The following is a 13,116-nucleotide window of genomic DNA, read 5'->3' as shown; positions in this document are numbered from 1 at the left end:
GATGGGAGAAATAAGAAGAGCGGAGGGCAGACACAAAAAAAAAAGAATGACAAAGGTGAAGGAAGATGTTAGCAGCACTACATCAAGTGAGTGGATGATGGTTGTCACCACCTACCACCAAAGGCACTTGTGTATTTGTACCCCTAAAGGTGTTAATTTTCAGCTATAAAATGTGTCTAGTAATGTTCCATATTCCATGACGTGCCTATAATACTGGGGATGATACTGTCTAGTACTAAAGTTCTTTATTTATTACAGTACCATCCCTATTTCCCATAATTAAATGAATAGGGCAGCACCCTGAATTAGGTAACGAAAGGTACAAAAGTAGAACTAGTCTAAAATGTCCGGTGAAGAGACAGAAATCAATCTACTAACTACCAGCTGATTGTATGATTCACCAGACAACCTGGCTCGGCACGAGGAAGAATCACATGACTGCTTTACTACCTTGAGATGCTGGCACACTGACAATTATCATATGTGGCAAAAAATTATTCTGATGCAAAGAATTAACATTTCCCCAGTTTACTGAGTCAATACTTTCTCCAAATAATGTTTACATTTTTGTGTATTCTTGCTTCTCAGTCCTATTCACCTCACCTATTAGTATGAAATAAGGTTTGGTCGATTATTATGAATTTATTTTCAGTCACCAGCAGGCTGCAACTAAAGTGCATGAATATGACTGAAGGTTGGTAGAATGAAATAATTGCTTGTAGCCAACCATAAACACATATGCAAGAGTATTTTGTCAAGAGACAGCTTGGACAGACTACCAAGAAATTGTGTTCAGCAATATGCATCACCAAACAAGGGCCACAGGAAGCTCACAAGCACTTCTTATTTGCCAGTGTATCTCTATGTCTGGTAATAAAAGTAATGGTAATATTTCTGTAATTTATAAGCAAACACTTGATAAAAAAAAATAGCAATCAAGTGAATATTAATGAGTAACAAGCACTATAAACTGCTATGAAAGAAGTGCTAAAGAAACTCAGACACAAAGAAATATCATCACGGTCACCCTTCTCCCTCTCAGGTACCCAGACACAGGATGGCAGTGACAAGATCAACCCCAAGCAACTTTATCCTTATATAACTTGCTCACTCTGTCTCACCCCTCTTCCCCTTCATTCTCTCTCTCTAATATACTGATCACTCCAAACAGCATATGATCTTCAGTTTCCAACAATACCCTCAATCTTACTTTCACAAATTTTCTATTGATTTTCAGTGTCAGTTCTCTGTACCTGTTCCTAGCAACTCAGTGTATTTCTGTGTACCCAAAACCTTCATTCCCCTAGACATTGTTCCATTCCAATGTTTCCATAGGTTTCTTTGTTACTCAAACCATCCTTCTTCCTAATACCCAAAGCTCTTCTAAGAAAACTGCCCAAAGATATAAGCACTTGTATTTACAACTGCTGTACCCATATGCAGCCAAAGCATCAGCATGATCAATGTTAGGCTTAAAATTGTTGGAAAAAAAGGTAACAACCAATCCCATATCACATACCCCCTTTGAAGTGTACAGGTCAGGGTAAATGACTAGCCTATTTTCTTGCTGGAATTATATGATCAAGAAACCTCCAGTCCTTTGGTGCTAGAGATGGACACCTTCACACAGCAGCACCAGCACAACTGGGTGGGGCAAATGCTTGGTTATAAAAACATGCCTTAGTTTCTTACCTATCCTCTAAAAGGAGAATGATGGACTGCAGAAGGGCAACTTCAACCTGCAGTCCACTGGGTTCATGTTCACATAAGCCTAGGACCAGAACAACAGGTCCTCATTCTTTATACTTTTTTCCATTTTTTTCTTGCAATCAATGTGCCCAGAGTAAATAACACAAAAATTGTATTAATGTTCCACAGCTACCTACGGAGCTGATTTACCAATTTCCCTAAATTTCCACCACCTTATTAGTTATATGAACACTTATGATATTTTTGGAACACATCCCTGACATATAACAATACTGGCCTGTACACTACGTCCTCATGTGTCACTATGTTTATTTTCTTTTTTGGCATTACTTCCTCTCTAAATTACAGAGATAACAGCACACCATCCACTCACTCGAAGTAGTGTTCTCGGGTGACTGCCCTTTCTTCTCTTCCATTTTTCCTTCCTTCCTCTTCTGCCGTTCTTTCTTTCATTCTTTCCTCTTCCTTCTGTCTATGGGTGACTCTACACAGCGAAAAGCCAAATGGTTTCCTGTACACCACTAAACCATTTACCATGCTGGGTGGTAATCATATAACCAAATTATGATACTTGGTGGTTTAGTGGGTGATTAAGGCACTCCCATCAGATTAAGCCTGTGCAGGTTTATATCCAATGGGTGGTTGGGGTTTACTGCTCATGTAATGCCACTCAGGGATGAGTGTGGCTGGTAGTCTCATCTTAAATGTCAGGACCAACTTGCCTAGCCCCGGGCTTCTTCGCTTCTCATGGGGCAACACAGGATTAGATGATGATACTGATAATTCTTAAACAGTCATTGCTTCCTATAAACCTGACTTGCCAGCTTCCCTCAATTTAGAGACCCAGTTGTGGGAAAATTGTATTTTGGGTCACATATCCAATAAATGTATACAAGGGCTTACTGTACTAACTGTTTAGAAATTTTTATGTCTTTTGGAATTCATCAACATACAGTTTAATAAGAACTGCTAGTACCAAAGATAAAGAATACTCACGGTTCTATAGTCACCCTTTCCTGTGGCTTTGGCGACCTCTTCCTGGCAGCGTATGAGGTTGTTTGCCCTGGCATTCTCTTCCCTGATGGCACGGTTGGCGGGGTCCAGCTCACCTGCCTGCCGCAACACCACCTGGGCTGCTGTCGCATCACCCAGGGCAATGTTGCATTTTGCTACTCGAAGATAACCCTGTTGACATAACATGACATTAATCTCTTCATCCCAAGAATGTCGTTTATATTTTATTCTTGCCACTAGTACCAGTTGATTTTACTCATTTTCGGTGATACATGTACAGTATATATATATATATATATATACACACTCAATTCTTGTAAATCGCGGCAATTTGGGTCTGGACCACTGCCACGATTTACCAAATTCCGTGGTTTATAAATAACTCTTATGTGAAAAATGAATCTGGGTCTGGACTTTGGCCAACCACCCTCCACAGCACCCTACCTACACCTATCTAGGCACCATCAAACACAAACATACAAATTTAGGAATATTCAGTGCATGTATTTAATAGAAATAAGCAATGTTAAGGGATCTCACCTTAATCCTATGATGATATTGCTTACGTGAATGGAGTGGGGTGGTGTTGGGAAGAACTTAGAACCTCTCAGCACTTGTTCTTCCCAAACTCTTTCGCAAGCTTTGAAAACTTCTCTCCCTTCTCAATACGACAAATGAGCTCCAAACGTTGATTGTACAACAACGGCGGCTGCTTCTTGATATCATACTGCTTAGAGCGCTTCATCGGGGGTTCGGGAGGGGCCATGGAAGGTAGGAGGCGGGGAGGAAGGTGCACAAAAAAAGGCAGGTAGCTCTCGTACTCCACGGTGATGGTCTGTAGTGTGCGGACTGGCAGGAAGAACAACAACAATGTGGCGGCATTAGTATGCACACTTGCCACTAGAGACAGGTGGTGATTGGTTGTTGGGTAGCGATTTTCAAACTGAATGCCGCGGTTTACGATTCTCCTCGGAAAAGGCCCACTTCGGTGCCTAGGTCCGCGATTTTCATGACTTAACAGCGATTTAAGGGTGCCGGCAGTCTGACAGCCACTTAGCCATGATTTACGAATCCGTGATTTATAAACACGCGATTTACGAGGATTGAGTGTATATATACACATATACATATATATATATATACACACACGTACACAGTATATAAGTGGTAGGTGGGGGCGCTCACATCCACTCACTCGATGTAGTGCTGCTCTCAGGTGTCTGCCCTTTCCTCTCCTCCCTCTTTTCCTTCCTTCCTCTTCTGTCTTTCTTTACTTCATGCTTTCCTCGTCCTTCTGCCTACAGGTGACTTTACACTCCTTTTGTCTTTCTTTCCTTCATTCTTTCCTGTTCTTTCTGCCTATGGGTGACTCTACACTGAGTGACACGCCAAATGGTTTCCTGTTCACCAGGAAACCATTTACTACGCTGTGTGGTAACCATAAAAACAAATTATAGCGCCTGGTGGTTTAGTGGGTAATTGCAGCACTCCAATCGGATTTAGCCAGTGAAGGTTTATATCCAAGGGATGGTTGGGGTTATTGCTCACATAATGCCACTCAGGGATGAGTGAGGCTGGTCACTCTCATCTTAAATGTCAGGACCAACTTGCCTAGCCCCGGGCTCTTACGCTCCTCATGGGGCAACATAGGGTTGGACGATGGATGGATGGATGGATATATATATATAATGTATCTATCTATCTATCTATCTATACAGTGAACTCTCACATTTGGCGTGTAATACGTGAGAAAAAAAAACCTCGCCAAACTGGAATTTACCAAATCTGAACTAAATAACTAATGGGAAAAAAATAAATTGGTTCTGGGGATGTATGACTGGACTGATTTTCCACCTATATTATAACATTACTGGGTGTAAATCATGTGATAAACACACATAACATGATTCAATTTAATTCATTTTAGCCAAGAAACAATACAAAACAGAAAAACTTACATAAGTAAAGAAAATAATGGGCTTGATGTCCATGTGGTGTATGGTACGTGGATGCCGTAGTTGGCATGACTGTTTACATACAGGGCATTGAGGATTCGTCTGCACCTTTTTCGATATTGGAAAATAGACAAGTGATGAAAATAAAATTGTATTACATTTCATCACAGAAGAGTCGGCAGAATAATAAACTTAAATTTTAGTAATATTTTCCTTATGTATTATGATTATTATTGCCTCTAAACCGTATAATTTTATATTGTAAATATTGCCATGTAAGGTGTTTCATACTTGGGTAAGTTGTCTCAAGATTTCACTTAACCTAGCTAGGAATATGACTTAAGTCCTTTGTGAAATATTCTTAAGCTCTTTCCTCAGCTAAGTGAAGACAACAAGCTAAGTATTAAATTTAAGAATCATTTTGAGAATCACTGTTAATACAGGCTCCGAAGCCTCACTTCCTGTAGCTTCTGTTGTCCCTTCCTCTTGTGGATCGTCATCTGAGCCAAATTCTTCAAAACTGGTCATCTGGAATTGCTTACAGTGTCTATGTTGTCATCAACTGGGCCAGATCTTCACTCTGTCGTCGGCCCAGGTAATGAGTGATGAGCGCTTGTTGTTGTTCATTTATTTTCTTATTGTATTCCTTCAAGAAGAAAGATGATATTTCATTAATTTTCTGTACCAGCTGAACACACTCTCACTGGCTACAACAGTCTCTCTTCTTGGAGACGGGAACTGACACTCAATATGTGAGAGTTTCATCGCTGTCAATTGCTTGGGAGTCTGCACGGGTTTATCTTCTTGTTCGTTGTCTAGAAGACAAGACTTGAATTTCAAATAAAAACTAAATTTTGTTGAAATTAATTCAGGTTAATAAAAAATCTGCTGAAATTAATTGGCATAAAATTATAAAATACAATTACAGTATATTTTTAAAATAAACAACTCGCCAAATGTGAATTTCTGTCACCAAATTAGAGTGTTGTACAATCCCATCCCATTGCCAAAAGTGAATTCGTCAAATAAAAACTCGCCAAATGTGAAAGTTCACTATATAATATATATATATATTACACACACACACCACTTGCTAGCTCAGTGGTAACATTCTCGCTTGCCATTTGGTAGACAGGAGTTCGCGCCTCGCCCAGGTTGCGAAAGGTTTCACTGACGAATTGGGTGGTTACTGTCCCCCTTGAGGAAGGGGACGGGTGTGTGCGTGTGTGAAGGTCACAGCCTTGCCCTTAGATCTGACTATATGAGTTCTCAACTCCTTTCTGGTAGAGTAAAAGCTGACGATCACGACCATCAGGTGATCCTGACCGACCCGGTGAATTACACATATAATATATATACTGTACACATATATATCAAAGCTGGGCACTTCCACAATCAGTTCTGCATGCCACAACTTCTGCAACTGCAGAAGTGTGATTTCGTTTGCAGATTTACATTTGGAACAAATTTTATGCAAATTTGCAGTTTTACATTTGCAGAAGTACTTCCACACACACAAACCTGCCTGTAAACCAGACTGACCTCTAAGAGGTTTGAGAAGTTTGTTTTAATTAAGGGCAACATGGACCTGCTGAGTTGTCTCATTTGTTGGAGGAGTCTGTAACTGAGGAGTGAGGACTAAGGAGGTTAGAGCCGAGAAACAGAGGTGGACTGGTGTGTCAACTTGTCAAGTGTGAGCTTGTACTGTATGTAATAATTTAATTCATTTATCTAAAACAGTGAATGATTTACCCTTCTTTTGTAGTAAAAACAGTCTAATATACTAATTTGTAACAATATTTAAAATATATATTCTAGTTTTACTATAAATTTAATTTTATATATCCCATTCAGTACAACAGACAACTTCCTAACTTCATAAAGTCACCTACTGTACTGTTTGTCAGATTAAAGTAAATAATGATATAATTGTAGTGGATGAGTAACAGAGATTTTTAGTCTCTTAATTACAAAAAATATCATCCTAAACTTAATAAAATCCTCTAATGGTATCCAGAATAAAATGAAACTGATGTCGTGGTACTGAAAGGTTTACAAATGGTTTGCGTTTTCTATTGTGGAACTGCAAATTTCAGCCTGCGAATTTGCGGTTGCGGATTTGCATTTGCAGAAATGAATTTTTGTTTGCAGTGCTCGGCTGTGATATACTAATATATAGATAGACAGATATATATATATATATATATATATACACACACACAGTGGAATTTAGAATTTCAATGGGCATAGGTGCCGAAAAAACACCGCGAAATTCAAATAATCGAAATTTAAACTGAACTTCTTATGGGAAAAATTTGTTTGGGTCCAGGACCTCCAAACCTAACCATGTAAAATCATGATTTTTTGCCCACACCCCCTGTAAACTTTACGAACTATAACTGGTTAAGTAACTGTAGTTCTGCATTGTACTGCCATACTGTCAGCAAGTGTATATTGCCATGTCAGCAAGTGTATACTTGGTGTATTTCTGCCCTTTCCTGTATTGCCATTTCTCCTTTGGCTTCATCCATGTTTTGACGGGGAATTGATTTGACGTTGTGAACCATATCTTTGTATGCTTCACATATGAATAAATGATGATTTTCATTCCTGTTTTGGTGCTGGATATCATTTCCATGATAAGTTGTAGTCTCACACTATTTTTACATATTACATACAAAGGTGTTTAAACATAATTAAAGAGTGTGTAATACAGAGTGAAGATAATTAACCAAACACCATCTTACTGTAAGGTGTGGCATGGGAAAGGGTGAGCATCCAGACTTGCAAAGCCAGCATTTCGTATCATAAACAATGAGGGCAAGGGAAGGCGATCAGAAGAAAATGAATCGTATAATTATACGTTTAAGTGTTGGGGAAACACATATACTGTACCCTGTTGGTCTACTTTAATTACTACTACTTTATTGAGGTGTATAATGTGCATGGTAGAGTTGTAATTACTTCTACTCATGTATAAATCCCAAAGTATCAGAGAAATGGCACCTCTATATTATGCTGACCCATATTGGTGTTATATTATGTTATTGCAGTTAATAGATGTAAAGTGTCTATTGTTCACATAAAAACACAGAACAACAAGGACCAGGTGAAAAAAAAATGCTGCGTATTGATAATTAAAAAAAAAAAAATTTAACACTTACTTTTCATGATAATAACCAAGCAAATTTATAACCAACCACTCTACAGACATTCACCTTCATCTTACAACATAAGGAACTCACTAGCTATTGGCCTGTGGTACTAGTTTATGCATAAAAGTAGCATCAATGTATGTTAATATGTCGATTTTTTTTTTTTGGGGGGGGGGGGTAAAAACAATAGTATCCTTACTAAAAAGTTTTTGGATAATGTTAAGACAATCAGCTTTAAAATGATGTAAATGCCATTATCCTAGGTATAATAGTTTTTGCGGTATCATTCTTCAAAGCTGTAAAGACTTTAAATGCGATTTCTTCCACTTTTAAAAAATGGTCATGGGTATACTCTTGCACATGGGGCCTCATATATACATATATATATATATATATATATATATATACACACACAGTATATCTATATCTATCTATCTATCTATCTATATGTACAGTATGTATGTACAGTAATGCCCCAAAATATGATACCCTGGCTTAATGATGGGGGTAGAAATACCACCATACTCTGCCTAAAGATGGCCAAACCCCAGTTTAATGATGGTTTTTTATTTTTTTAAAAACCGATTTTGATGATATTTTGGGCTAAAATTGTGTGTTTAGGTTGATTTATAAACAGTTTTTAGACTTAATGTGTTTTAACCATAGGTGAGGTCAACATTGTCATTTTGGGGTACTGTTTACTAAGATTGATTTTTCTAGACTTATTTTTGGCAATTTTCAGATTTTATTAGTTGGTTTTAATGAGTTATTTACAGGTGTTAGGTTAACCTCTTTTACAGCTGTTAGGCCATTTAAATTGGCTTTAAACTTGTTTTGGGATCATTTGGGTGGGTTTTGGATTTGGTTGGTGGGGAAACCCAAGGCTGAAAAACGCATGCCATTACTTTACATGTTAAAACTACCGCGATATACGATACCACGCCTAACGATGGGTTTTTACCTAACCAACTGCATTGTTAAACTGGGCTATACCACACACACACACACACACACACGTGAATGCGTGGATGGAAAAATTTGAAATGAGAGACTGTTTTTTACTGGAGATATGAATGGAAAAGTAGGAAATGTGAAGATGGATGGAGTTGTTGGTGAGTGGGATGTGCCTGCATAAGTGGATGAGGTAAGGTATAAACAGGACTACGGTAGGAGAAAGTATCAAAGTTCCACTTTTATTAAGCATGTGCTGACTTTGTGAGATGGAGTAATAAAATGTTATACAAAACAAATAGGTCAGAGAAACATGGCTCACCTTGACAAATGATTTGTCTAACCGCACGGCCTCCCTGGCATCATTAAGCGCCTCAGTGTACTTGCCCAGCATCATGTAACATGCTGAACGGTTGCTGTAGTACGCCGCGCAGTCCGGGCACAAGTCTGAAACAATGTAATTTCATCATGGCTTGTGTGTATTGATGTTAACCTAGAAATGATGACAGAATGAACTTCTACTGCGAGCGGTATAAGAAAAATCATTACTGAAAGTGGTGGTGTTGGTTACAAGAATGACGCATTGTATTTATGTCTATCATTAAATACCCTTATAAATATAAAGCACTTCATGATACTGTTAAAATCACAATAATAAATACCTATCAGAAAAGGTCATAATCTGTTTTGCTGTGCAAAATAAATCGACCATAGGCATCCATAACTCAATTCCCACTAATGTCAGATCTTTCAGAACTATTTCTTCAATGGAGATTTCAAGATGTTAGAGAGAGAGAGAGAGAGAGAGAGAGAGAGAGAGAGAGAGAGAGAGAGAGAGAGAGAGAGAATTTTGACCTCTTTAAACCATGACACCTCTACAATAGTCGATTCTCTATCAAGGTCCTTCGCTAGCTAGACGAACTTGCCTTAATTTGGCCAGCTCCGCCTTCTGAGTTCATCTATCTTATTTATCTATTGCCAGACGCCATAATCCCGTAAGGGGTGGCCACTTGACTGAGTTAAATGTTTTACAGGGAGGGATACTAACCCTCCACCAACCCACTTGTTGACACGTAGGGAACACGTATGGTTTACTAACGCAATTTTATATGGTTTATGCTGTATAGTGTATATCGATGTTTGAATCTTGTAATGTTACATCACTGTCAATCAAACTTCCTAACTGGCTTAATCTGGCTTATAGTACTTGTAAAACAAGGATTATGCAAGGGAAAAGTGTCATTAGAATCAAGACGTCGGAGATTAGGGTTGCCATATGTCTGGATTTTCCCGGACATGTCCTGCATTTAGGTGTCAAAACCTTCGCCAGGGAGGAATTTTAAAAATTCTCCAGAAGTTCGGAATTTCAGTGTCCATCACTTTTTCTCGAAAAACTTAATATACTATTAAACTCTGCAATGACGAGAGAGAGAGAGAGAGAGAGAGAGAGAGAGAGAGAGAGAGAGAGAGACTTTCGTTGTTTTCGTCCGCTGGTAAGTGTTGCCAACTTGGTTGGTTTAGTGCTAACAGCTAGCTAAAATGTCCTGCCTTTTCCTCTTGTTCAGTCACGATTTTTTTTTTTCATACTTAGTGCTGTTATAACCATAAAATAAATGGTAATTGCACACAATTATTGACTTAGTTTTCGTTTTTACACTGTAGCATTTATTATTCTTATATCTTATCTTGCATCTAGGGCATTGTTGCATTTTAGTCATAATCTTGCCAATTCTGTACTTTGCCTGTTTTCCAGTATATTATAAAAAGATTAAAGAAGGTGCATCAATCGGATTGAGGCTGTACAGGTTCATATCCAAGGGCTGGTTGGGGGTTTATTGCTCACGTAATGCCACTCAGGGATGAGTGAGGCTGGTCACTCTCATCTTAAATGTCGGGACGGTGGATCATGGATGGATGCAGTACAGTAGCACTGATGTATATATAGTATGTACTGTCCAACTCTCTAACGCAAGAGTTAACAGTTACTCCCAGTCCTTCATTTATGCAACAGGTCAACTCTGGAACTGTCTCCCTCTGTCTGTATTTCCTGCTTCCTATGATCTCCAGTCTTTCAAACGCAGTGTGTCCAGGCATCTCGAAATGATCGGATTTTGAATCTGGCTCTCGTATTTTTTCTCTTGGAACTGTTATAGTCTGACAAATCTAAACATAGGGTTTGGGTGGAGTCACCCCCTCCCTACACTATTGCCATGTTTCCTAACCCTACGATGTATAACGCCTGTGGTTTGTGTAGTAGGAATGATACATAAACATAACTCATACTAATATAACTGTAATGAAAGTGCTGACATGTATCAAAGAAGAATAAAACTATTCTGCATACTATATTATACGATAATAGAGAAACGTGGCATAAAAATTTGGCAGTGTTGCTCTAAAAATATTCTAATTATTATTTACTTCCCCAACACTTCTAACATTGCTAATTAATTTAGCAAGTATAATTGCAAGAAAATTTGAAGGGATAAAAGTGGGAAGAGGCGATCCTTTCATAATTAAAATAAATATATCAAACAGCTCTGGGGTGGCAGCACTCACGCGACACGTGTTTGTGTGTACGCTATGGGAGGTCACCAACCCCCTACAGGATTTAGGCCTATTGGGGAAACCTCTATAAAAAAAACGCGCCGTGACTTTTACCTCAAGGGTGGTGCGGAAATAAAGTCAAAATTATAATCCATACATAAAAATGGAAGTAAAAAACCATGGATGACACATACCAAAATCTAGCGAGAGAGAGAGAGAGAGAGAGAGAGAGAGAGAGAGAGAGAGAGAGAGAGAGAGAGAGAGAGAGAGAGAAATAATAATAATAATAATAATAATAAAACTTTATTTCCACTAAACAGTGGGTATTCCTATACATTATACAGTAGTACAGCATACAGTATGAAAGTTCTATACACAATATAATACAAGTTGATACATATGGTGGAGAATAGTGACAGAGAGGTAAATGGTTTAAAAGGTGTGGGGACACTTAGGTTAAAAATAGATCAATTAAGGGATTTAGGAACGAAGGCAGTGGGAAGGATTAAGACAGATGGGATTGTAAGATTAGGGAGTTTGAGCAATAGGGTAGAATGTATGCTCTCAATAAAAGTATAGCAATTATCAACGGCTAATTATTATACAGGTGTTGATGGTGGGGGTCTATATTTATAGGAGGTGTTGGTGGTGGAGGTATAGCGGGCGTTGTTGATGGGGGTGTTGTTGGGGGTAGGGGTATAGGGGGTGTTGGTGGCAGGGGTATAGGGGGTATTAGAAAAACGGAGATCACAAGAGGGAAACAGTGTCAAGGTCATCGCTGATGGAGAGGTCAGCTCGGAAACGTGGCAACAGTGCAGGGAGGGGGTGACTCCACCAAAACCCTACGTTTAGATTTGTCAGACTATAGTGTGGGCTCATGGCCTTTGGTTCCTTCTTCCTCGCATATATATATATATATATATATATATATATATATATATATATATATATATATACATATATATATATATATATAAAGGTTTCATAATGCCAAAAGCCCAAAGTTTGTGTTGGGGGGTGGAATGGCTTTCAGCAAGGGCGTCCGGTATTTTGACAGTTCAGATATGGCAACCCTATCGGAGATGGTGTCGTTATCTTCCCTGCCCTCCTGCCTGAAAAACGTCATTTCCGGGGCATTGTGGGTAGCAGTTGGTTGTTCCCACGAGGTCCCGCCCTCCCTTGTCCTTAAGCCTGTCACTACTTCGATCCTCCCGCGAAAAGGAACTCTTGAGGATGAGCTTCTTTACACACGCGATAATTACGGAGGAAAGTAATTAATAGATATTGTAATTTATGATATAAAGAACGATAATTATGATGATAAAGACATCTTAACTGTAAATGAAATAGCTAAAATAACAAGAACTGTCTCGAACTATATACAATACCACCAAACTGACCCAAAAACCATCAGCCATAAATATGAACACTTTCAAAACACGACCAACCAAACCATGGAAATATTACTGCTCAAAACTGGACTAATAACGAAATCTCATACGATGCAGAACTAGAAGAATTTCCAAAATCCTAAAATAAGACAGCTACCCAAACTGACTATTCAAAATCACCTTACTTTAAAAAGAAAAAGAAAAAAAACTCGTGGGAAAAAATGTACCTGATCAATGAAAATCCCAGGCTACCCCAAATATTTCTACAAATGGCCTAAAATCGCATTACTAATAGGCAAACGTCAAGGAGGTCTCGTCTGTTACGTCATGATGCGTCAGAACGTCATTTGTGGTGACGGAAGGGTGACGCTAGGAGTAGCAAGATGGGGGGAG

The 13,116-nt window shown here is 38.6% G+C and overlaps 1 protein-coding gene across 1 annotated transcript in view; it reads right to left on the bottom strand.

The window, feature by feature from the left end:
- Positions 1 to 13,116, bottom strand: part of LOC145401944 (uncharacterized) — a 148,633-nt gene that overhangs the window by 52,040 nt on the left and 83,477 nt on the right. Inside the window, exons 6-7 of the mRNA XM_080274051.1 lie at positions 9,108 to 9,232; positions 2,707 to 2,895 (exon numbers count right to left, since the gene is read on the bottom strand). Coding sequence (XP_080130177.1) covers positions 2,707 to 2,895; positions 9,108 to 9,232 — 314 coding nt within the window. The remainder of the gene's footprint in view (positions 1 to 2,706; positions 2,896 to 9,107; positions 9,233 to 13,116) is intronic.

The sequence above is a fragment of the Coenobita brevimanus genome, chromosome 57, assembly GCF_032717465.1.
Source record: "Coenobita brevimanus isolate Jiangsu-jjx chromosome 57, ASM3271746v2, whole genome shotgun sequence".
Taxonomy (NCBI): Eukaryota; Metazoa; Arthropoda; class Malacostraca; order Decapoda; family Coenobitidae; genus Coenobita; species Coenobita brevimanus.
This window is presented reverse-complemented; position numbering and strand designations above follow the sequence as displayed.